Source organism: Eubalaena glacialis, chromosome 4, assembly GCF_028564815.1.
Source record: "Eubalaena glacialis isolate mEubGla1 chromosome 4, mEubGla1.1.hap2.+ XY, whole genome shotgun sequence".
Taxonomy (NCBI): domain Eukaryota; kingdom Metazoa; phylum Chordata; class Mammalia; order Artiodactyla; family Balaenidae; genus Eubalaena; species Eubalaena glacialis.
The window spans coordinates 168,949,267-168,974,761 of NC_083719.1; the positions used below are offsets into that span (position 1 = coordinate 168,949,267).

Consider the following 25,495-nt stretch of genomic DNA (forward strand, 5'->3'; position numbering starts at 1 on the left):
TTCTGAACCTAAACAGGTTTGCAACTTGCTAAAAAATCAATAGAAGATTTAAGTGGGAACCAGAGTCTCATAGAGTAATACTCAAAATGCCTAGGACACAGTCCAAAATGACTTGTCACGCTAAGAACTAGTAAACTCTCAATTCCAATAAGAAAAGACAATTAATAGACACCAACATCAAGCTAACATAGCTATTGAATTATTGGACAAGGATTTTAAAGCAGCCATTATAAACATTCTCCATTGAACAGTTATGAACACACTTGAAACATATTAAAGGACAAGGAACAATGAAGAAAGAGAAATTATTGGCAATACATATAAAAGACAAGGGATTAATATCAAGAAATAGAAGGTACAGAGATTTCCCAATACCTCCTACCCTAACACATGCATTGCCTGCCACATTAACAATCTCTGTGCCTTCTGTTTAATTTTGCTGTGAACCCAAAACTGCTATAGAAAATAAAATCTATTTTAAAAAAAAAGAAATATAAGAAACAGAGTAGAGGTTGGCAAACTACCTGTTTCTGTACATCTGAACTAATGTACATCTGTACATTCTGAACTAAGAATGGTTTGTACACTTTTTATTGCTTGGGGGTAAAACAAGAGAATATTTTGTGAGATGCAAAAATTAAATGAAATTCAAGTTTCAGTGTCTGTAAATACAGTTTTATTGGAACACAGTCCTATTCATTTCTGTATGTATTGTCACAGCAGCAGAGTTCTGAAATTTCCAGAGAGAAGGCTTAAGTAGTATAAGGCATTTTTCCATCGCTTTTTTCCCAACACCTGTATAACTTGCTCTATTCAATGGCACATTAGCAAATATGATCAAGAAGAGGCGTGAAAAGTGTTTTTACATTTCTGGAATGCTGCAACTGAGACATGACCAAACCCCAGCTTACTGGCTGGATGTTAGGAGACACAGGACGAAACTATTTCCATTGCATCAGCCAGGCGTGGGGAGAGAAACCAATGACCACCACCATCCGGGGCGCAAGACCATCCAGAGTCTACTGACTACCCTCTAGGGAGTGAGACCACAGAGAGCCAGCCATAGCGGGGTGGGGGGGGGGTGATGGAGGGGAGGACCATTGAGAGCTGGCTCCCAGCTGAGGAGTGAGAGAGCCGGTGTTTATGCTGTCGCGCTTTAATGCCATCGTGTGCCTGGGCACTGTCGCATGTTTGTGCCGTCACAAGTTGCGTGCTCTAGCCCTCGCATCCATGAGGCACTCCCACCTCATGGCCGCCGCGCTAACCGGTCCTCGCACTGGGCCTGGAGAGTCCAGCACCCTGAGCCTCCTCCTGCTCCTGTTTCTCCTGCCTCACACCCAGGCTGCAGCCACGGCCCACAGGCACCCTGCCAGTGAGGGGGTCGCCTTTAGCCGTGATGTGGGTAGGACCCCTCCAAGCCCGGGTTGGCGGTGGTCCCTGCGGTGAATCCCGGGCTTCCTCCCCGCGAGGGTGGAGACCCAGTCTTCCGCGGCCCTCCCCCTTTTGCCTCCTCCCACTCACCCTCCTCGGCTTTGCCTGTGGCCAGGCCTGCCCTGGTGCCACTGCTACTCGCATACTCTGTCCTTCTTTCCTCAGCTTGTGGCCAGCGTCACATGCAGGGGAAGATCATGGGAGGCGTGGATACCCTCGAGAAAAAGTGGCCGTGGCAGGTCAGTGTGCACTATGCCGGCTTCCACATCTGTGGTGGGTCCATCATTGATGAATACTGGATCCTGTCAGCTGCCCACTGCTTTGACAGGTGAGTGGGCAGTGCTGGATACCATTCCCATGGAGGTCTAGGGCTGCAAGACCAACCACGTGGGTCACATAGGACTGGGACTTCTTGGAGGCAGGGGAGAGAGTGGGACCCAGCACACAGCTCCATCCACTACAGTTTCTTGCACAGGGCTGAGGGCTCCTTTAGGGCCCTCAGCTCTTCCAGAAAGGTGTGGCACCACAGAATAGGATGAGAGGTGAGGAGAGGAGCCACATCTTAGGATGAGAGGAGAGAAGAGAGGACAAATCACAGGATGAGAGGTGATGAAAGACTTATCTTCATTGGTAGCTCATTGTACATCTGACAAGCTCACCATCCTGGGCTGTCCAGCAGGTCTTGGTGGGTCCCTGAATCCTCCATGGGCTCAGGTCAGGACTCTGTTGGGAACAATTCTGCCAGACAATCAGGTCCCTAATGTGCTGGAAGGGCTTGCTTTCCACGTCCTGGCTGAGAGCTTGGATACCCAGGCTGCCATGCTCCAGGACTCCCTGAGCCTGTGATCTCATGGAAGCTCCTCTTCCCAGGTGCAAGGTGCTCGAACCACTATGCCTTTGTCCTCTGTCCCTACAGGAACAAGATCACTGAAGCATTTGATATATATGTGGGCCTTGTGGACCTCAGGGTTGCAGGCAATCACACCCAATGGTTTGAGGTGAATAAGGTGATCATACACCCCACATATGAAGTGTACCATCCTGTTGGAGGCGACATCGCTCTGGTGCAGCTGAAAACTCGCATTGTGTTTTCCGACTCTGTGCTTCCCATCTGTATTGCACCCCCAGATGTGACTCTTACGAACCTTTCTTGCTGGGCTACAGGATGGGGATCCATCTCCCAACAAGGTAAGAAAACAAAGTGCAGGGTCGATCCCATTATTGGAGCTTGTGGAAGGGATGATGGCTCTATGACATTACAGGAGAGAACATGTTCTGTCCATTAAGGGGTTGCAAGTATCTGAGGACTGGAATCCCTATCCATCAATCACTATCTGTTTCTCTGTCAATGTAGAATTTTGTTTTACTCCTGGCTGGCTTTGTTGTTTACAGAGAAGTAGTTACGTCTACTTTGAGTGTGGAATTAATATTTAGTATACCGAGAACACAAATTTCCAAGCGTAGTTTTTTTTTAAGATTTTAAATTCAATTTAGAGATAATCTTTTTTTAACTTATGAAAAAACATTTTAGTTATTCTAGTTATCCATAAAAGCCTTGCACTTTCTTTCTAGGTTTAAATCTGCATAATTTAGAATTTTTATGGTTATTTAAAAGATTATTTTTAATTGCATTTGCTAATCAGACACAGCTGTTGATTTCTGCACATTGATCTTGTTTCCAGCCGCCATATAATACTCATTTATAATATTTTGTCAGTTGATTATTTAATTGTTCTAGATTTTTTAATATCATATTTTCTTCAAATAAAGATTGTTTCATCACTTCCTTTCCTATATTTTATCTTTTATTTATTTTTCTTATTGAAATGGTTAGAACTTCTAGTAGAAGTGTTGCTAGGTCTCCTTTTCTTGTTTTTTATTTTAATGGAAATGCTTCTAATGGTTTACTATTAAGTCTGTGGCTTGGTTTGGAGATCTCAGATTGATATCTTATACCAGTTTAAGAAAGTTTCATATCTGGTTTACTTAAGTAAAAAAAATTATTGCAGTTAAGTGGATATAAATTCAGATTAGAATGTTAAAACTTTAAATGTTAAATGTAGTCTCCATGGTAACCACAAAAGGAAATTAAGAAGGAATTTAAACATTTCACTACAAAAAATCAACTAAATGCAAAGAAGACAGGAATACAAGAAAATGAGGGGGAAAAAAGCTATAGGGCATGTAGAAAATAAGTAGCAAAATGACAGAAGCAAGTTCCTCCTTATCAGTAATTACTTTAAATGTAAATGGGTTAAACTCGCAAATCAAAAGACAGAGACCAGAGTTAGGGAGATATAGCCAAGACGGCGGAATAGGAAGACCCTGAGCTCACCTCTTCTCACTGGAGCACCAAAATTACAACTACTGATACAACAACTATTGATGAGAAAGACTGGAATCCACCAGAAAAGATTTTCTACAACTAAAGATATAAAGAAGGAACCACAAAGAGATGGATAGGAGGGGCAAAGTCATAGTATAGTCAAGACCTATACCCTTGGGTGGGTGACCCATAAACAGGAGAATAATTACAAATATGGAGCTTCTCCCCAAGGAATAAAGGGTCTGAGCCCCACATTGGGCTCCCCAGTCCTGGGGTCATGCACCAGGAATATTTGGTTTTGGAGGCCAACAGGGCTTACTTTTGGGAGACCCAGAAAGCTGTGAGAAATAAAGACTCTTAGAAAGCACATGCAAAATCTTACATGCTCCAGGACCCAGAGCAGAAGCAGTGATTTGAAAGGGGCCTGGGTCAGACCCACCTACTGATCTTGGAGGGTCTCCCAGAGAGGCAGGAGGCAACTGGAGTTCACCCTGGGGACACAGACACTGGTGGCACCATTTTGGGGAGCTCTTTCTACCACATGGACACTTGTGTTGACAAGCGCTATTTTGGAATCCTCCATCTAGCTTATTAGCCTCAGAACTCAGCCCTGCCCTTGCCCACCAGCCTATAGTCACCAGTACTGGGACTCCTCAACTCTAGCACCTAGCTGGGCTGGATACAGGCCCATCCACCAATAGACAGGTTGCCTTAAGACTTCCTGAGACAACAGCCACCACTGAACATGGCCTTGTCCACCAGATGGCTCAGGACCTGGCCTCACATGTCACTGTGCAGGCAGTAGACCCAGGGCACACAAGGCCCTGCAGCCAGAGACACCAGGACACAGCTCCATCCACCAGTGGGGAGGCACAAGCCCCAGAAACCCCTGGGGTTTGACTCTACCCATCAGTGAGCTGGCTTTGGCCTCAGGACCAGCCTCATTCACCAGTGGGTGGACAACAGGCCCAGGACAACTGCAGACACACAGCCTGCTATGGCAGGATCCAGCTCACCTACCATCAAGCTGGCACCAGCCCTGAGACAAGCTGGGCCTGAGCACTGCCCACCAGCAGAGCAATACATATGATTTAGGGCCCCTAGGATCTGCAACGAGAAACCCCAGGACCCGGCTCTGCCCACCAGTGGGCAGACACCAGGTCCAGGATCTCCTGGCCCCTGACCCCACGCACCACCAGGCGTATACCAGCCCCAGAAATGCCACAGCCTTTCACCCTATCTTGTAGGAAGCAGCCAACTCACCAGCAGGCCAACACCAGCTCTGAGATATCTTGGACTCCTCAGCCAACCACACTGGGATCCAACCCCACTCACCAGTAGGCCAACACTAGATCCAAGAATCCTGACCCCACAACCACCCACACCAGAACCTTGACTCTGTCCCCACGAGTGAGCCAACACTAACACCAGGACCCCACAGTGTTACTCAGGCAGCCACCTCATGACCTGGCACCAACAACAAATTGGCAGCCTCCACACAAAGCAGGGCCTGGCAACCAATCTGACTGGGGGTCAGCCATGTCTACCAGACAATCCTCAGCACTCAGCTTGCCACAGCAGGAGGACCCACACAGCCCACATAGGGGGCATCACTAGAGCATGTAGCTCTAGTGACCAGGGGGGATTACACTGCTGGGATGCATAAAATGTCTCCTACAAAAGGCTATTTATCCAAGGATGGAAAATGTAACCAACATACCAGATACATAGATATTAACACAGCAAATTAGTCAAAATGAGGTGACAGGGGAACATGTTCCAAATAAAGGAACAAGATGAAACCCCAGAAGAAGAACTAAGTGAAGTGGAGATAGACAATCTATCTGATAGAGTTCAAAGTAATGATCATAAAGATGATCAAAGAACTCAGGAGAAGAATGGATGAACAGAAGGAGCAGTTAGATGTTTTAACAAAGAATTTGAAAATATAAAGAAGAACCAAATAGAGATGAAGAATACAATGACTGAAATGAAAAATACACTAGAAGGAATCAACAATAGATCAGATTATACAGAGGAAAGGATCATCAAGCTGGAAGACAGAGTAGTGGAAATCAATGAAGCTGAACAGAACAGAAAAAAGAAAAAATAGAGAGAAATGAGGACGGTTTAAGAGACCTCTGGGACAACATCAAGCATACTAACAATTGCATGATAGGAGTCCCAGAATGAGAAGAGAGAGAGAAAGAGGCAGAGAACATATGTGAAGACATAATAGCTGAAAACTTTCCTAACTGGGGAAAGGAAACAGACATCAGGTCCAGGAAGCACAGAGTCCCAAACAGGATCAAGCACACCAAGACACTTTGTAATTAAAATGGCAAAAATTAAAGATAAAGAGAGAATATTAAAAGCAGCAAGGGAAAAGCAACAAGTTACATACAGGGAACTCCCACAAGGCTATCAGCTGACTTTTCAGCAGAAACTCTGCAGGCTAGAAGGGAATGGCATGGTATATTTAAAGAGTGAAAGGGAAAAACATAAAACCAAGAATAATCTACCTGGCAAGGCTTTCATTCAGATTTGATGGAGAGATCCAAAGTTTTACAGACAAGAAAACTTAAAAGAGTTCAGCACCACCAAACCAGCTTTACAAGAAATGTTAAAGGGACTTCTCTAAGTGAAAAAGAGCCACAACTAGAACATGAAAATTATGAAAGGAAGAAACTCATCAGTAAAGGCAAATATACAGTAAAGATAGTAAATCAACCACATACAAAGCTAGTAAGAAGGTTAAAAGATGAAAGTAACAAAGCCATCTATATCCACAATAAGTAGTTAAGGAATACACAAAACAAAAAGAAGTAAAATATGATGTCAAAAACAGTAATCTTGAAGAAAGGGGAGTAAAAATGCAGTGTTGTTAAAATGCATTTGAAAATAAAAGATCAGCAATGTAAAATAATCATGTGTATATATAGAAGCATTATATAATGCTAACCACATGTTAACCACAAAGAAAATCTATAATAGATACATATATTTATACATTATTTATCTTGGAATATTTTGATTTCACCTTCATGTCTGAAGGATAGTTCTGTTGGATACAGAATTCTTCCTTGAAGGGTTTTTTCTTTCAACACTTTGAGTCTGTTGTTCTACTGCCTCTGGCTTTCATTGTTTCTGGTGAGAAGTCAGCTATTAACCATACTGTTTATCACGATGTAATTGGTTGCTTTTCTCTTATTGATCTCAGGATTTTCTTTTGTCTTTGGCTTTCAGGAGTTTAATCATATTGTGTCTAGATGTGTATCTCTTTGTGTTTATCTTTCCTGAGGTTCAGTGAGATTCTCAGATATGAAGATTCTTTTTCATCAAATTCAGGATGTTTTGGGCCACATTTCCTTCCATTTTTTTTTGACTTCTCTCTCTCCCTCCTCCCCTCCCTTTCTCTCTCTTTCCTCTCCTCTTCTCACCTCTCTCCTTTCCCCTCTTTCTGGCAGTCTTGTTACATGTGTGTTGATGTGCTTTATGGTATCCACAGGTCTCTAGGGTCTGTTCACTTTTCTTCATTTTTTTTGCTCTATTCTTTTTTTTAAATGAGTTAATTTATTTTTGGCTGCGTTGGGTCTTCATTGCTGCTCTTGGGCTTTCTCTAGTTGTGGTGAGCGGGGGCTACTCTTCATTGCAGTGCATGGGCTTCTCATTGCAGTGGCTTGTCTTTGTTGTGGAGCACAGATCTGGGCACGTGGGCTTCAGTAGTCGTGGCTCATGGGCTCTAGAGCGCAGGCTCAGTAGTTGTGCCACATGGGCTTAGTTGCTCCACAGCATGTGGGATCTTCACGGACCAGGGCTCAAACCCATTTCCCCTGCATTTGCAGGCAAATTCTTAACCACTGCGCACCAGGGAAGTCTATGCTCTATTTTTTAAATTAGATAACTTCTACTAATCTAGCTTCAATTTCACTGATTATTTTTTCTGCTATCTCATATATTCTGTTGATCCAACCTACTGAATTATTAATATTGGTTACTGAACTTTTCAACTTTAGAATTTCCATTTTATTCTTTTTTTTATAGTTTTTATATTTCTGCTAAGATTCCCTATGTGTTGACTCATTATCATGATATTTTCATTTAACTTTTTAAATGTAGTTTTTAAAAATTCTTTAAACATACTTATAACAACTGTTTTGAAATATTTATCAACTAAAATCAACACCTGGAACCACACAAAGCTTCTTTATATTGACGTGTTTTTTCCTGAATATGGGTCATACTTTCCTATTTTTTGCATAGAATTTTTATTGTTGAAAATTGGGCATACATAAAACATTGTAAGAACTTTGGATTCTGATTTTCCCTGAAGGTTTTGATTTCTTTTGCTTTGTTTTGAGTAATTTGCCTGGACTTAGTTTGCAGAATCTCTCTTGTAGTTTGTAGTTGCTGAGGTCTGTGCTCATTCTTTTATTCTTAATTCTTATATTTATTATTTTTATTCTGGCTTCCTAAGTGTCACCACTGTGTCTTAATATCTCATTGGTTAGCCAATGATTTGGGCATCTCAAACTTCTAAGGCTCCCACCTTTGACAGTGGGTTTTGTGTGGAGGCTGGTGAACACATTTAGAGTCTGTGTGACTCTTGAGTCTGCCTCAGCTTTTACCTTTCACTGAGCCCACTTGTGCCTCCATGTTTATACATATAGTTACACAGTCATCCCAGGGATCAGTGGAGATTTATCTAACCTTTCTATTGCTCTCTTATTTCCAGAGTCCCCATAAATTTCCATCAGAGACACTGTTCACCCCACCCAGAATGACAGTCTCAGACCAACACTGCTTTAGGTCTTCCTTACTCATTTCCTACAAATCTAGGTACTTTAAATGACAGTACAAAGTGTTGGGTTTTTTTAGCTGTCCCCTCCAAATCAAGTTCTCTCCCTCTGGCAGAAAAACTGCTTTCCCAGCCAGCCCTACCAAGGTAAAACTACCACAGTGACAGAGCAGAGATAGGTGTCAAGGGTAGTGAAGCCCCAGACAACTAGGTCAGACTTTTGCCATTGTTACCCAAAGTTCCACCAGTTGTTCATGAATAAGCACCTCTCAAGTTTCCTTTGCTTTTGTTTGACCTATGGAGCCCTGAAATTTTTTAAAATAATTTTGTTCAGTTTTATACTTGTTTATTGGAGAAAGGGTTTACTGACCTCTTCACTCCATCCTAGCCAGAAATCCCATGTGTAGACTTATTTCTAAATTATTATTTTGTACTGTTTGCTGCTTTCTTTTAAATATTTTCCCTGTCATTCTCCCTTTCCAATAGACTGATTTCCTTTTTTAAAATTAATTAATTTATTTTATTTTCGGCTGTGTTGGGTCTTTGTTGCTGCATGTAGGCTTTCTCTAGTTGCTGAGAGTGGGGGCTACTCTTCATTGTGGTGCACGGGCTTCTCATTGCAGTGGCTTCTCTTGTTGTGGGGCATGGGCTCTAGGCATGTGGACTTCAGTAGCTGTGGCACACGGGCTCAGTAGTTGTGGCCTGCAGGCTCTAAAATGGAGGTTCAGTAGTTGTGGCACACGGGCTTAGTTGCCACGTGGCATGTGGGATCTTCCCGGACCAGGGCTCGAACCTGCGTCCCCTTCACTGGCAGGTGGATTCTTAACCACTGCACCACCAGGGAAGTCCCTGATTTTCTATATTACTTTTTTACTGTCTACTGTTCTGCAAGTTAAATTTCCAATTTTTAATCTTCTTGTAGCTCTTCTTAAATTTTTAACATGCATACCTGAACATACATGAGTTATGAACATATATACTCATGTATGTTCAGTTATACATGTTATCCAAAGGAAAAAATACCGTTTCATATATTTATAAATATAAACATATATATGTTTTATTATTTCATATGTTACTTCCATTTTGTATGTTACTGTTTTCCAGTATTTTCATCCCATCTTTTTTATACAATCAAGATTATTCTCTTTTACTGTTGTTTTATACAAGACAAGCTTATCTGGCTTTATGCACATGTTAATCTAATTTCTTTATTCCTAGCATTATACTTCTTTCAATTAGGTTTACTTTCCTTATTTCCAAAGAATATGTTACAACTCTTAAACAAAAAAGGATTAAAGGAGAAATCACATATTAAATTAGAAAATATTTTGAGATGAATGAAAACAAAAACACATTACCAAAACTTATAGAATGCAGTGAAATCAATGCTCAGAGGGAAATTTATAGCTATTCAAGAAGTCAGACCTCAAATAAATAGCTTCATTTTAAGACTTAAGGAACTGTAAAAAGAACAAGCTAAACCCAAAGCTAGCAAGAGGAAGGAAATAATGAAGATTAGAGCAGAAAAAAATGAAATAGAGAATAGAAAAAATTAGAGTGAATGAAAGAAAAGTTAGTTATTTGAATAGATCAACAAAATTAACAAAACTTTAGCTAGACTGACCACACACACACAAAAAGAAAGATAAAGTACAAATAGCTAAAATCAGAAATGAAACAGGTAACATCACGACTGACCTTACAGAAATAAAAAGGATTATAAGATAATACTACAATGAATTCTACGTCAACAAATTAGATAACTTACATGAAATGGGAAAATTACCATAAACACTCAAATTATCAAAACTGAATCAAGAAAAAATAAAAATTCTGGATAGATTTATAACAAGTAAAAAGATTGAATCAGTATTCAAAAACCTCTCAACAAAGAAAAGTCCAGGATCAGATGACTTCACTGGTGAATACTACCAAACATTTTAAGAAAAATTAACACCAATTATTTTCAGATTCTCCAAAAAAATAGGAGAGGAGCTCATTCTATGGGGCTAACATTATGCAGACATCAAAGCCAGACAAAGATGCCACAAGAAAAGAAAATCACAGACCACTATCCCTCATGAATATATATGCAAAAATCATCAACCAAATACCAGCAAACTGAATCCAACAGTGTATTAGAAAGATTATACACTACAACAAAGTAAGATTTATTCCTGGAATACAAAGGAGGTTCAACACACAATAATTGATCAATGTAATATACCACATTAAAAAGTGGAAAAAAACCGTATGATAATCTCAAATGATGGATAAAAGGTATTTGACAGGATCCAACATCCTTTCATAATTTAGAGAAACACTCATAAAACTAGGGATAGGAAGGTACTTCTTCAAGATGATTTAAGGCATTTATGAAAAACTCACAGCTAACATTATACTCAGTGAAGAAAGACTGAGAACTTACCCCTAATATCAGGAACAAGACGGGATGCTCATTTTCACCACTGATGTTCTATATTGTACCAGACTTTAGACAGATACATTAGGCAATAAAAAGAAATGAAAGGCATCCAAATACAAAATGAAGAAGTAAAACTATCTCTCTTCGCAGATGACAGACAATAAACGAATTCAACAAATTTGCAGGGCACAAGGTCAACACACACAAAAATCAGTTTCTATACACATTAATGAACAATTGAAAAAGGAAATTAAGAAAACAATTCCATATCATCCAAAAGGAAAATTACCTATAAATAAATTTATCCAAGGAAGTGAAAGACTGGTATACTGAAAGCTACAAAACATTGCTGAAAGAAATTTTACAAGACCTAAATAAATGTAAGGACAAGTCACGTTCCTGAATTGGAAAACTTAATATTGTTAAGATGTCAGCACTCCCCAAAGTGATCTACGTATTCAGTGCAGTCTCCATCAAAATTCCAACATTTTGCAGAAATGGAAAAACTGATCCTCAAAATCCTATGGAATTGGAAGGGAACGTGAATAGCCAAAACAGTCTTGAAAAAGATCAAAGTTGAAAGACTCACACTTCCTGATTTCAAATTTTTCTACAAAGCTACAATAATCAAAACAATGTGGTACTGGCATAAGAATAGATATATAGATCAGTGGAATAGTACTGAAAGCCCAGAAATAAATGCATACATCTATAGCCAATTGAATTTTGACAAGGGTGCCACTCCATTAAATGGGGAAAGAATAGTTTGTTCAACAAATGATGGTGGGACAACTGAATATCCACATTCAGAAGAATGAAGTTGGACCCCCATCTCACACCATACACAAAATTTTAAATGGGTCAACAACCTAAATTTAAGAGTTAATATAAAACTCTTAGAAGAAAACATAGGAGTAAATCTTCATGACCTTGGATTTGGCAGTGGATTCTTAGATATGCTTTGTCTTAAACTTCATGTTTAAGAAATCATGTAGCATGTATTCTTTTTTCTCTTTCCTTCATCCTACTGTTTGTGAGATTCATCCACATTGTTGTTCATATCAGTAGTCATCTTGTTTTTCTGTCATTCAATCTTCCATTGTATGAACTTGGCAAAATTTCTTTTATCCATATTCCTTTAGGTAGACATCTGAGTTGTCCCCAGTTTTTAGGTCATATGAAAAAGTCTACAACAAATATTATTGTATAAGTCCTTTTGTGAACATATGTACTTGCTTATCTTGGGGATATACTTGGTAATAGAATGTGTTGGCTATAGGGTGGGGTAAATTTAACTTTATTAGAAACTGCCAAACAGCTTTATAAACTGGTTGTGACTTTTTATATTCCCATCACCAATATATGAGAGTGCTAGTTGCTCCACATCATTGCCAACACTTGATAGTATCAGTCTTTTTCACTTTAGCTATGCCGATCATTGTGTCGTGATAGCTTCTTGAGGTTTTATGATTTGTAGAATTTTTCATATATTCTAGATACATGTACTTTGATAGGTATGTAAATATTCTCTGCTAGACTATGGCTTTTTTTTTTCTTTTATATGTAGGGTCTTTTGTATCCTGCTTATGAAGATTTGCTTATTGTAAGCTCATGAAGATAATTTCTCCATTTATCCTAGAAGCATTATGAGTTTAATTTTTACCTTTAGTTATAAGATCCATCTAAAATTAATTTTTTGCATGTGATGTGAGGGAAAAAAACAAGGTTCACTTTTTTCTATATTGATATTCACTTGCTCTAGCACCATTTGTAAAGAATATCGCCTTTTCCCACTGACCTGTATTGGCACCTTTGTCAAACATCTTGTGACCGTATGTGTGTGGGTCTACTTCCAGGCTTACTATTCTGCCACATGGATCTCTCCAGTACAACAGTGCTGTGTTTACCATAACTTTATGATGAGTCTGGTCTTACACATCCTCCACAGTTGTTTCTCTTCTTCAAGATTATCATGGGCATTCTGGGTCCTTTGCATTTCCATATGAATTTTAGAATTAGTTCCCCAATTTCTACAATAAACCTGCTAAGATTTTGAATGACTCATTGTTTTCCATGGCTCTTGGCACTGTTCTCTGAGATATCCTGCTCCTTGGCTACTTCTCAAAAGGGCCTTGAAAAATACCGCATTGAGCAAATTTCCCAGCCTCTCCTGGGGCCCAGAGCCTTTTCGACATTTCGAACATCACACTACCTTTTAGCCCAGACTGGCAACCCTTTTACATGTACAGGTCTTGAGCTGTGTGGTCCTTCTGGTTATGGCTGAGCTTGCCTGTGTATCTGATGGTTGTCTCTCTATGGGCTGGGCTGTGACAGACTGAGCTGGAGTGCTAGACTCTGATTCATGCATCTTTCACTGTCCAGCAGGCTGGCCAGAAAATGTCCACAGGCAGTGGTGGAGAAACACAACACCTTTTTTAAACATCTTTTTGGAGTATAATTGCTTTATAATGTCGTGTTAGTTTCTGCTGTATAACAAAGTGAATCAGCTATATGTACACATATAACCCCATATCCCCTCCCTCTTGCATCTCCCTCCCACCCTCCTTACCTCACCCCTCTAGGTGGTCACAAAGCACCGAGCTGATCTCCCTGTGCTATGCAGCTGCTTCCCACTAGCTATCTGTTTTACATTTGGTAGTGTATATATGTCAATGCTACTCTCTCACTTCGCCCCAGCTTCCCCTTCCCCTTCCCAGTGTCCTCAAGTCCATTCTCTACGTCTGCGTCTTTATTCCTGTCCTGCCCCTAGGTTCTTCAGAACCTTTTTTTTTTTTTTTAGATTCCATATATATATATATGTTAACATATGGTATTTGTTTTTCTCTTTCTGACTTACTTCACTCTGTATGACAGACTCTAGGTCCATCCACCTCACTACAAATAACTCAATTTCGTTTCTTTTTATGGCTGAGTAATACTCCATTGTATATATGTGCCACATCTTCTTTATCCATTCATCTGTTGATGGACACTTAGGTTGCTTCCATGTCCTGGCTATTGTAAATAGTGCTGCAATGAACATTGTGGTACATGACTCTTTTTGAATTATGGGAGAAACACAACACTTTTTGAAGCCTTTGCTTGCAACATGTCTGCTCAAATCCCATTGACAAAGCATGTCATGTGGCAAAATTCAGACCTAAGGACTGAGCAAATACATTACACCTCTCAATGGGAGTGACTGCAAAGACATATGGCAAAGGGCATATATGTAGGAAAGTATGGAGAATTGGATTCATTAATGAAATTCATTTCCCCTCAATTTATAGTTTACTACTTAACAGATAAACACTTAACATAGTATAACTCCATTTCCCCCTTCAATTCCTTATACTATTGTTCTATATTTTACTTCTGCACACTATATTGACTTTATTGTTGCTTTAAACCTTCAGTAATCCTTCAGCATACTTTTCAATAGTCTCATTTTTAACCTCATTCAGGAAATGATTGACCCAACGCTCAAATTCAGTTTACTCTGAAACCAGGACCACTCATCTCCTAGCAATATTTCTCGTCCCCCAGGTTTATCTTACAAATGTCTGCACCTCAACCTCTGCAGGGGGATGGGAGGATGCACACCCACGATCTCTGTAGGCCCAGATCATATGCATTCTCCACGGTACTCTCATTCTAGGAGACCTTTCCCAAATTCATCCCAGTCCTCTCTCCCTTATCAGACATCCAGTGTCATTTCATATGTCTGGTATCTGTCTATCTTGCTTTCTTTGGCCATCAGGGGCAGAGAATGGGAGTCATCCTAATTCTTGGTTCAAAAAACATTATTCATTGGTTCATACGTGATCCTCTTTATGTTTGTTTGTAATAATATAATGCATACCTATGTAAACATCTCTCAAATAGGGAAATTAGAACACTGTAACTTGTATCTGCTTTATGATCCTGACTCTCTTGGGTCTTCTCATTTGAGGGAACTTCTTAGCACAAATCTTTTTTCCTTTTTTTTTTTTACTGTGTTAAAATACACAAAATATAAAATTTACCACCTTAACTATTTTTAAGTGTTCAGTGGTGTTAAATACATTCACATTGGTGTGCAACCATCACCACCATCCATCCCCAGGATTCTTTTCATCTTGTAAATCTGAAACTCTATACCCATTAAACTATGTGTGTGTGTGTGTGTGTGTGTGTGTGTATATATATATATATATATATATATATATATATATATATATATATATATATATATTCTTTTTCAGATTTTTTTCCATTACGGGTTATTATAAGATATTGAATATAGTTCCCTGTGCTATACAGTAGGTCCTTGTTTATCTATTTTATATATAGTAGTATATATATCTCAGTTTGTCTCCCCCTACCCCCACTATCCCCTTTGGTAATCATAAGTTTGTTTTCCATGTCTGTGAGTCTGTTTCTGTTTTATAAATAAGTTCATTTGTATCTTTTTTTTAGATTCCACATATAAGTGATATCATATGATATTTGTCTTTGTCTGACTTACTTCACTTAATATGATAATCTCTAGGTCCATCCATGTTGCTGCAAATGGCATTATTTCATTCTTTTTATGGCTGAGTAATATTCCACTGTGTATATATACCACATCTTCTTTATCTATTCATGTGTCAATGGACATTTAGTTTGCTTCCATGTCTTGGCTATTGTAAATAGTGCTGTTATGAACACTGGGGTGCATGTATCTTTTCGAATTACTCTGGGTATATGCCCAGGAGTGGGATTGCAGGATCATATGGTAACTCTATTTTTAGTTTTTTAAGGAACCTCCATACTGTTCTCCATAGTGGCTGAAGCCACCAACAGTATAGGAGTGTTCCTTTTTCTCCACAACTTTTTAGCATTTATTATTTGTAGTCTTTTTAATAATGGCCATTCTGACTGGTGTGAGGTGATACACCAGTAGTTTTGATTTGCATTTCTCTAATGATTAGCGATGTTGAGCATCTTTTCATGTGCCTGTTGGCCATCTGTATGTCTTCTTTGGAGAAATGTCTATTTAGGCCTGCAAAATTTCCTTCCTTTTGAAGGCTGAATAATATTCCATAGTGTGCATACACCACATTTTGGTAATCCATTCATCAGTCAGTGGACACTTGGGCTGCTTCCATGTTTTAGCTATTATGAATAATGGTGGTATGAAGATGGATGTATGAATAGCTATTTTAGCCCCTGCTTTCAATTCTTTAGGTATATACCCAGAAATGGAAATACTGGGTCAAATGGTAATTCTATTTTTAATTTTTTGAGCAACCTCCATTCTGTTTTTCATAGTAGCTGTACCATTTTATATTCTCACCAAGAGTGCACAAGTGTTCCAATTTCTCCACATCCTTGCCAACCCTTGTTGTTTTCTGTGTTTTGATGGTAGCCATCCTTATGGGTGTGGACTGGTATCTCATTGCAGTTTTGATGTGCATGTTGAGCATCTTTTCATGTGTTTATTGGCCATTCATATGTCTTCTTCGGAGAAATGTCTATTTGAGTTCTTTGCCCATTTTGGAATCGGATTGTTTGGGTTTTTTTGTTGTTGAGTTTTAGGAGTTTTCTATATATTTTGGATGCTAATACCTTATAAGATATATGATTTGCAAATATTTATTCCTAGACCATAGGTTGCCTTAAAAAGGCAACTGTGGATAGTGTCTTTTCATGTACAAAATTTTAAAATCTTCATGAAGTCCAGTTTGTCTATTTTTTCTTCTGTTGCCTGTGCCTTTGGTGTTGTATCCAAGAAATCACTGCCAAATCCAATGTCATGAAATTTTCATCCTATTAATATTTTTAAATCTATTGAGATTTAATTTGTGGCCTAAAATATGGTCTCTCCTGGAAAATGTCCCACGTGTACTTGAGGAAAATGTTTATGCTGTTGTTGGGTGGAATGTTTTGTATATGTCTATTATATCTAGTTGGTTTATTGTGTTAAGTCCTCTGTTTCCTTGTTTATCTTATGTCTGATTGTCCTATCCATTATTGTGAGAGAGGTATAGAAGTCTGCAAATATTATTGTAGAACTTTCTATTTCTCCCTTGAATTCTGTCAGTTTTTGCTTCATATATTTTGATGTAAATATTTATAATTGTTATATCTTCTTGCTGTTTTGAGTCTTTTATTAATACGTAATGTCCTTCTTTGTCTCTTATAAACTTTTTTGATTTAAAAATCTATTTTTTTTCCTGATATTAGAATAACCACTCCTGCTCTTTTTTGGTTACTATTTGCATGAACTATCTTTTTCCATTTTTTCACTTTCAACTTGTTTGTGCCTTTGGATCTCAAATGACTCTTGTAGTCATCATATAGTTAGGTCATGTGTTTTTACTCCATTCTGAAAATCTCTGTCTTTTGATTGGAGAGTTTAAGTCTATTTAGATTTAAAGTAAATATTGATAAGGAGGGACTTACTTCTGTCATGGTGATACTAGTTTTCTATATGCCCCATAGCTTTTTTGTCTCTAATTTCCTGCATGACTATTTTTTTGTATTTAGTTGATTTTTTGTAGTAAAATGTTTAAATTTCTTTTCTTTCCTTTTGTGTATATTTTATAGCTATTTTCTTTGTGATTATCTTGGGGATTACCTTTAACATTCTAATTTGAATTTACAACAGCTTAACTTCAATAACATACAAAAACTCTGCTCCTTTAGAGTTCCACCCACAGCCAATTTGGTTGTTGATGTCACAAAATTACATCTTATACATTTTGTGCCCCCAAACATAAACTAACAATTCTTTTAAATGCATTGGTCTTTTAAATCATGTAGAAAACAAAAAGTGCAGTTACAAAACATTGTTACAATAATACTGCCTCTTACTAACAATGTATTTATTTTTATTGAGATCTTCATTTTTTCATATGCCTTTAAGTTACTGTCTAGTGTCCTTTCTTTTTACCTGCAGTACTCCCCTGAGCATTTCTTGCATGGTAAGTCTAGTGGTCACAAACCCACTCTACATTTGTTTATCTAGGAATTTCTAAGAATAGCTTGGTTCCCCCTTTGGGGAACTCCTTCACCTTTGGAGAGACAGTTTTGCCAGATTAAAATTCTTGGTTTGACAGTTTTTCTCTTTTATCACTTTAACTATATCTGTCCATTGTCTTCTGGTCTCCAAAGTTTCTGATGAGAAATATACTGATAATCTTATTGAGGATCCCTTGTATGTGATGATTCTCTTCTCTTTTACTGCTTTCAGAATTCGCTCTTTGGCTTTGGCTTTTGAAAGTTTGATTATAATGTGTTTCAGTGTGGATCCTTTTGAATTCATCTTTCCTGGAGTTTGTTGAGCCCCTTGGATTTTTATATTTATGTCTTTCATTAAATTTGCAAAATTTTCAGCTATTATTTCTTAAAATACTCTCTCTGCCCCTTTATCTCTCTCTTCTCCTGGGACACCCATAATGTGTATGTTGGCTTCTTGATGGTGTCCCACAGGTCCCTTAGGCTCTGTTTGCTTTTCTTCAATCTTTTTTCTTTCTGTTCCTCAACCTCAATAATCTCCATTGTCCTATCTTCAAGTTCACCGATTCTTTCTTCTGCCTGCTCAGAGCTGCCTTTGAATCCATCTAGTGAAGTTTTCATTTCAGTCATTGGACTTTTCAGCTTCAGAGTTCCTTTTTGTTTTGTTTTTAGATTTTCTATCTTGGTTGATAGTTCCACTTTGCTCACACATTATTTTCTTGACTTTCTCCACATCTTTTAGTTCTTTGAGCATCTTTAAGACCATGTTTTAAAGTTTATCTAATATATCTGCCTTTATGTCTTTCTCAGGGACAGATTCTGTTAATTATATTTTTCCTTTGATTGAGCCATTTCCTGTTTCTCTGTATGTCTTGTGGTTTTTTTGTCGAACACTGGACATTTTAATCTAACAATGTGGTAGCTATGGAAATCAGATCCTCCCCCTTACCCAGGGTTTGGTGGGTTTAAAAAAATTTGTGTGTGTTAGTGATTGTTGTAGGCTGTCTCTGTGCAGAGGACCAGTTTGAGGTTGAGATCTTATGTTTTTTCTCAACCTTTACCTGGGCATGCATGGTTACTTTCTAATTTTCCCCATATATTCAGTTGCTTTTGAATGTCCTAGTCTTTAATGTCTGGATCCCAAAGAAGAAAAGTGAAAAATAAAGGGAGAAAAGGGCCGTGGCCCCATAAATTCCCTAGAAGTCACTTCAGCTGGAGCAGGAGGTGCTTGTGACAATTGGGAGAGGTGCAACAACAATGGCTGCCTCCCTCTTTGTGTGTACCTCTGTGATCAGAGCAGCAATCAAAGCACAGATCCCCAATATACAGAGGACAGGGTCTTCTTTGCTCACCCTGGCTCTCACATGCTGTGTGCAAGCTCTCCAGGAATATGTGTACAGCCGCCTGTCCCAGGGGTGGGGGTGTGTAGCTGTTACTGTGCTAAGAGCTGAAATTGACCAAAGTTGACTGCAATTTACCCTCCAAGCCTTCAACAGATTCTAGAGTTCCAAAATACTTACATCAGACATTCTGCCAGTGCAGTTGTCCTGGTGGGAGACAGATTCCTAGTGTTTCCTGCTTGGCCATCTCCCAGGATCCTCTCCACAAATCTCTCACAGACAATCATGGTATATACATGGATTCCAGGGCATAGAATCCACTACCCCTCAGGAACTGAGGCCACAGATTGGGAAGCTTGGACCTAAATAAAAGAGTGGCAGGTTCCATTCTCTTCTAGCTGGAAGCTGCCTTTATATATCTTCTCATCCTGTATGAGACCCTGGGCCTGACTTACCCTTCATTCAAGATACAACCCCAGTGTTATGGCCTTCCCTCAGCAGAACTCAGTGAGAGAACCATCTAGAATGCAAGAACATGCTCTAGGATGCACAAATCAAAAGTGGTCCAAGTAACCCTAGGGCCACCTAATGCAGTTTTGCAGTTTCTCAATCAAGGCCAAGAAACCAAAAATAACTAGAAAGTAGCCCCATCTTTATTTAGGTCACTTAGATAACATTACATGGGTTCTGACTTCAATACAATACATATTTCTTCTTTATTTCCCTCTTCTCCTATTCCACACCAGCAAACCTCTGAAAATTACCAGCAACAACAAAAGAACTCTCTGACACTCAGCTCACAAGACCACACTGTTTCCCACTCACTCAACTCTTCATTGAATGTTCTTCAGTGAGCTTCTCTGGTCTTTTTTTTAGCTTTTAGAATTGTTTCTTTTTCTGTATAAACATTCATGAAACTCTCAAATCAATACATTTAACATTTTCACCATCTCAAAAAGTTCTCTTACTGCTTTGCAGCCAAACTCTTTCTTCTAAGGTAAGTATTGTTCTCATTTCTGTCCCCATTAATGTTTTATGTTTTTGGACTTTATATAAATGGAATTACAGTACTCTTTTGCTCAATATAGTCTGTAAGATTTATTCATGTTTTGCATGTATCATTAGTTCCTTTTTGTTTATTGTTGAGGAATATTTAATCACATAAATACCAAAATTCATTTGTCTATTCTTCTGTTGACTGACATTTGGGTTGCTTCAGTTTGGGGCTATTGTGAATAAAACTCTTGTGAACATTCTCTTACAACTCTCTCTACATATGTGCTTTCATTGCTCTTGGGGGCATACATGACAATGTGTGTACTTATTTATGCAGTTCTGAGAAACTACAAAGGATTTTCCGAAATGTATGTACAATTTTACACTGTCAGCAATGAATAAGAGTTACAGATCTCTTTGTCTGAAGAAGTCTTTATTTTACCTTCAGTTTTGAAAGATAATTCTAGATATAGAATTCTGGGTAGACGGTTTTCTGGTTTTATTTTGCTTTGCAAGAGGCTGCTTCATTTTATTCTGGCTTGCATAGTTTTTGATGAGAAACTTGTAACTCTTATTCGTGATCTTCTGTGTGAAATATTTCCCCACCCTCCCTGTCTTCAGGATTTTCCTTGACTTTGTTTTGCAGCCATTTGACTATGATTCCTTCTTTCTTTCTTTCTTTCTTTCTTTCTTTCTTTCTTTCTTTCTTTCTTTCTTTCGTTGAGCCATGCGGCCTGCAGGATCCTATTTCCCTGACCAAGGATTGAATCCGTGCCCCCTGCAGTGGAAGGGCAGAGTCCCAACCACTGGACCAGCAGGGAATTCCATTGACTATGATGTTTCTAAGTGTATGTGTTTGATTGTTTTATTCTGGCCTGGGGTTCTCTGAACTTCTTGAATCTCTGGTTATTATAGTCTTTAATTTTGGAAATTTCTTGGCCATTATATCTCCACATATTTCTTATCCCCTGTACTCTCTTCTTCTGGGAATAATTCCACATATGTTACATTGCTATTGTCCCACAGCCCTTAAGTGCTCTGTTTTGCTTTATTCCCCACTCTTTTCCTTTTGTGTTTCAGCATGGGTAATAGCTATTAACCTATCTTCACATTCATTGATTCTTTCCTCATTTGTGTCCAGTCTGCTGATACACCTATTGAACTAATTTTTAAATCTCTGATAATGTGTATTTCTGGCATTTCCAATTGGTCCTTTTTTTTTTTTATAGTTTCCATATCTCTGCTTAAATTCTTTATTTTTTTCATGCTTGCTGTTTACTTCTTAATAATTTCTTCAACATATTAATCATATTTATTTTAATGTTCCTTAAATATTTTTTCAACATTTTGGTCATCTCTGGGCCTGACTGTGTTCAATGTTTTGTCTCTTGACAGTGGGTCCAGTGTTTTATTCCCACCTTCCCCATACCTTTGTGTCTGTGCATGTGTGTGTGTATATATGTGTATCTTTTAATTTTTGGTTGAATGTTAGACATTATAGAAGAATATTTAAGACTAAAGTCTCTGTACCCCAAAACAGGCATTCCTCTTCTTCTGCCAAAGTATTAGTAGGGTGGGGCAGGGCTGATTCAGGTTAGTGAGAACTTGAGCTGGGTTGTGGCTTCTGTTGTTGCTCTTACTGACTTCAGAGCACCAGAGGCCTCAGGTCCCTCCATGGTGGGCTGCTGCAATGTTGTGCTCTGTCTGAGACCTGGGGTGTTTCTCTGTTCCTGCTTCACCCTTCACTTCACATCTTTGTACACCCACAGCACATTTTGCCTGCCCTCCAGAAGAAAATTGCTGTTCTTGGTATTCATTACTAGGCTGCTATTGAGAAGGAGGAAACTTGATCCCCTGATCCAGCCTCAGCCTCAGGCAGAGCTGTGGGTCTTAGATTTGGAAATGGACCTCTGTGCACCACTACTCTACCTTTGGGGCAGCTAAGCTCTGCTTTGTATCTGTGATGGCTCTGAGAGGATCTAGACCCTGCCCTCATGGTAGCAGACCTCTCATGTTACTGATGTGGGCTCTTGGCACCTCAGATTTTCCAGGGATGTAGGGCTTGTTTCTACTCTTCCTCCAGAATAGTCCACCTGTACCAGGTCCTGAGGGCAGGAGTATGTGGTGGCCCCACACACACACAACAAGTAGAAGGCTTCTGCTCCACATGTGAGTAGGGAAGGAAGCTGTGTTCTTACAGGTCCCCAGTGGTATGTGGTCATTTTCTGAACACCTGCACTGAGGTGCCCTCTCTGTGGACCCCTGCCATACCCCGAGTATATTTCATGAGCTGCTAGTGGAGACCTAAGGGAAAGACCTACCAGTGAGTGCAATCCTCCTCTTGTCTGATTTCTCATCATTCTGAACTGGTACACTAGCCCACAATTGAAGAACTCATTGAAATTACAGCTAGCTGACTTCCCTTTCCACTTCTGTGATACACCTCTTCCTTTGTGCTGTGCTAATAATTGTGCACAGCTCATCATTCTGGCCCTCCATCCACCTGGTTCCATGTGGGCCTTGGCATCTGTATAAGCATGACAGGGATATTTTACCCTGCATCTACACTGTTTTAACTCAATGTCTTGGTTGCTCCACAAGACTCTCCACTCTTGACTCTTGACTCTGGGAACTGTGAAGTCTAACCTGGCCACTCTGCCCTTCCTGTGGAATTGTACATTCTGCACACATGGCTCGGGGTCCAATGGCAGACTGGGGGCACTGAGGCCCCCTGTGTTCCCTCTAGGGTCCTTCTCTCTGGAGCACCCTCCTTCTGGCATCTGCCTTTGAGGATTCCAGCTGCCTGTGCTCCTCCTCATGCCACAGCCTGGAGTGTGCCCCAGGCAGGATGATGGGGCCCTTGTAGACCTTGCCTCATCTGTTCTCTTTTCTCAGGGGCCACAGCCCTGCCCTGACTCAGGTCCAATGGGAAATAATTGCCTGCTGGGTAGACATGTTTACTGCTAGCTTATGGTAGAGGGAAGTTCACTCCCAGTCACCACACTGTGGGCAAAATGAAAGGCCTCAGGTAGATTTTTAGCTGACTTTTAGTAGTTAAAAGTATTTCTTAACTGCATTTTACTGTGTTGCTTCTCCAGCATCCCCAACCCTGAGTTTTTTGACTCCTTCTATTGCTCTGCATTCCTATTTGCAATCATCTAATTCTTCCATGGCTCCTCTCCTGATGTTAACTTGCCAACAAAGCAGCAACCGCAAACACTGCTGATATTCTGCTTCCCATTTTCTTCCTTCGAGGTACACATTCATTAGCTCTAAAACGGATTCCCCACCTACCGCAGACTATGCCATCCCCAAATATATGCCCCCATTTGATACCCAATTGGATGAGTCTTTAACCTGTGAGAACAGCTCCTTTCCGGGCAGAGCAGGCCCACTTGCACATTGGTCAGGAAAGTGCAAGTTTTCTGGGAGCAATTACTATATCCATTGGCATAGACAAGGACACATGGAGTGACAACCCACAAAAATTGGAGGCTACTTTCTTGCACACACTCTGTGTCATCTGCTCACTCTCACCCAGGGACTCAGCTGATGGAGCTGTTTGCACTTGAGCCACGGCAATGGGAATGTAATGGGCTGAACCAAGTCCTGGCTCTTACATCTCTCTTAGGAAGTGTCATGTGACACATATTTAAACTTTATTGACCAAAGCCTGAGTCCCCATTGCAGAGAAAGGAGCCATGTGGAGGGTGGGAGCAAGAGAAGGAGCTCCAGTGTGAGCCCACTAGGCCTTGGGGCTTGGTGTGCCCTGCGGAACAGGTGTGAGAAGACCATTCACTGGACCTGCACTCTTTTCTGACAGGAGACACTTCAGACAAGCTGCAGGAGGTGCAGCTGCCTCTGGTCCCATTGCCCCTATGCCAGCTGCTCTATGGACACACGTCGTACATTCTGCCGGACATGCTGTGTGCCGGGGACCTCAGGGACATGAAGACTGCATGTGAGGTACGACCCACTGTGGGGGCGGGAGGCTAAGCCCAGGGATTTCAGATCTTCCATCTGCTTTAAGCCGGGGGCACTTCTGGCAGTTGGGTAGGTGGTTCCAGACCACCTGGCTCCTGTGGGGATCAGAAATACATCTCCATGCAGCCATGGGTTGAGTGGGAGGCCACAGGGTAGCATGTGCAAATGGAACACAGGCCTCAGTCAGGCCCTGTGGACCCAGTGCTGGCCAGAGCAGCCCAGGGCTCCACGTCTGCCCAGGGGCCATGCCTGCTGACTGTCACTCCATAGCACCCACCCTCTACTAGCAGGACAGTGCAGTGAACACTGCTTGCCTGCAGCAGGGCCTCCCCACTGACAAGGTGGGGCTACATGAGTGGCAGGATCCTGGCCCCATCCCACAGTGTTGGCATTGGGCCACCCTCATGCAGGAGGTCCCAAACTCCCAGTTCACAAGAAACTCCTCTTTTTTCCAGGGTGACTCTGGGGGCCCACTTGTCTGTGAATTCAACCACACCTGGATGCAAATTGGAGTAGTGAGCTGGGGGCATGGTTGCACATACCCTATGTATCCTGCAGTTTATGCCCGAGTCTCCTCCTTCTCAGAATGGATTCGTTATCACGTAGAAAACACACCCTTACCTCTTCAGCCACTCCCTACCCTCTCCTCCACTCTGGGGGCTGCCATCAATGTCCTTGTGACCTCGCTGGCTGTCCTGTCAATGTTGTAAGGACCACAGCCCTCATCCAGCTTCTTCATGGCTGCATGCCTCTGTTCCTACTCAGCTCCAGCCCAAGTCTTCACACATCTGAGCAAGGTGAGGACAATCAGCCAGGCCCACATGCGAGGTCCAAGAGGAGGCTGACCAGGGCCACACCCAGGAAGGCAGAGGCTAGTCTCATCACAGAAGGGCGGGGGTACATGGGAGAGCAGAGCACATTGGTTGAGCGCTCTGGGCACCCGAGATTTGGTAAGATATTAAATATTTACAAAGCAAGTGTCCCAGAAGTCCTATGTTCATCTTTCTACCCAGAGTGCAGGCTCCCTCATGCACACAGAGTATGTTCATCACCCTGCCTTGTCAGAATGACAGGCAGAAGGGTGAGAGGAGAAGGATAAACCAAACTGCAGCATCTCTAGAAAGGATAGCCATACAAACCCTGGTGTCTGGATATAGAATCCAGGGTGTGACCAAAGCCAGGGCAAAGGGAAGGTCGTCATCTTAAAA

The 25,495-nt window shown here is 40.5% G+C and overlaps 1 protein-coding gene across 1 annotated transcript; it reads left to right on the plus strand.

The window, feature by feature from the left end:
* The first annotated feature begins 1,230 nt into the window (after positions 1-1,230).
* PRSS38 (serine protease 38) lies at positions 1,231-24,997 on the plus strand. Its single transcript, XM_061189013.1, has 5 exons — positions 1,231-1,402; positions 1,597-1,759; positions 2,348-2,619; positions 24,127-24,269; positions 24,743-24,997. The coding sequence occupies exons 1-5, from the start codon at positions 1,231-1,233 to the stop codon at positions 24,995-24,997; spliced, it is 1,005 nt and encodes a 334-aa protein (XP_061044996.1).
* The last annotated feature ends 498 nt before the right edge of the window (positions 24,998-25,495 follow it).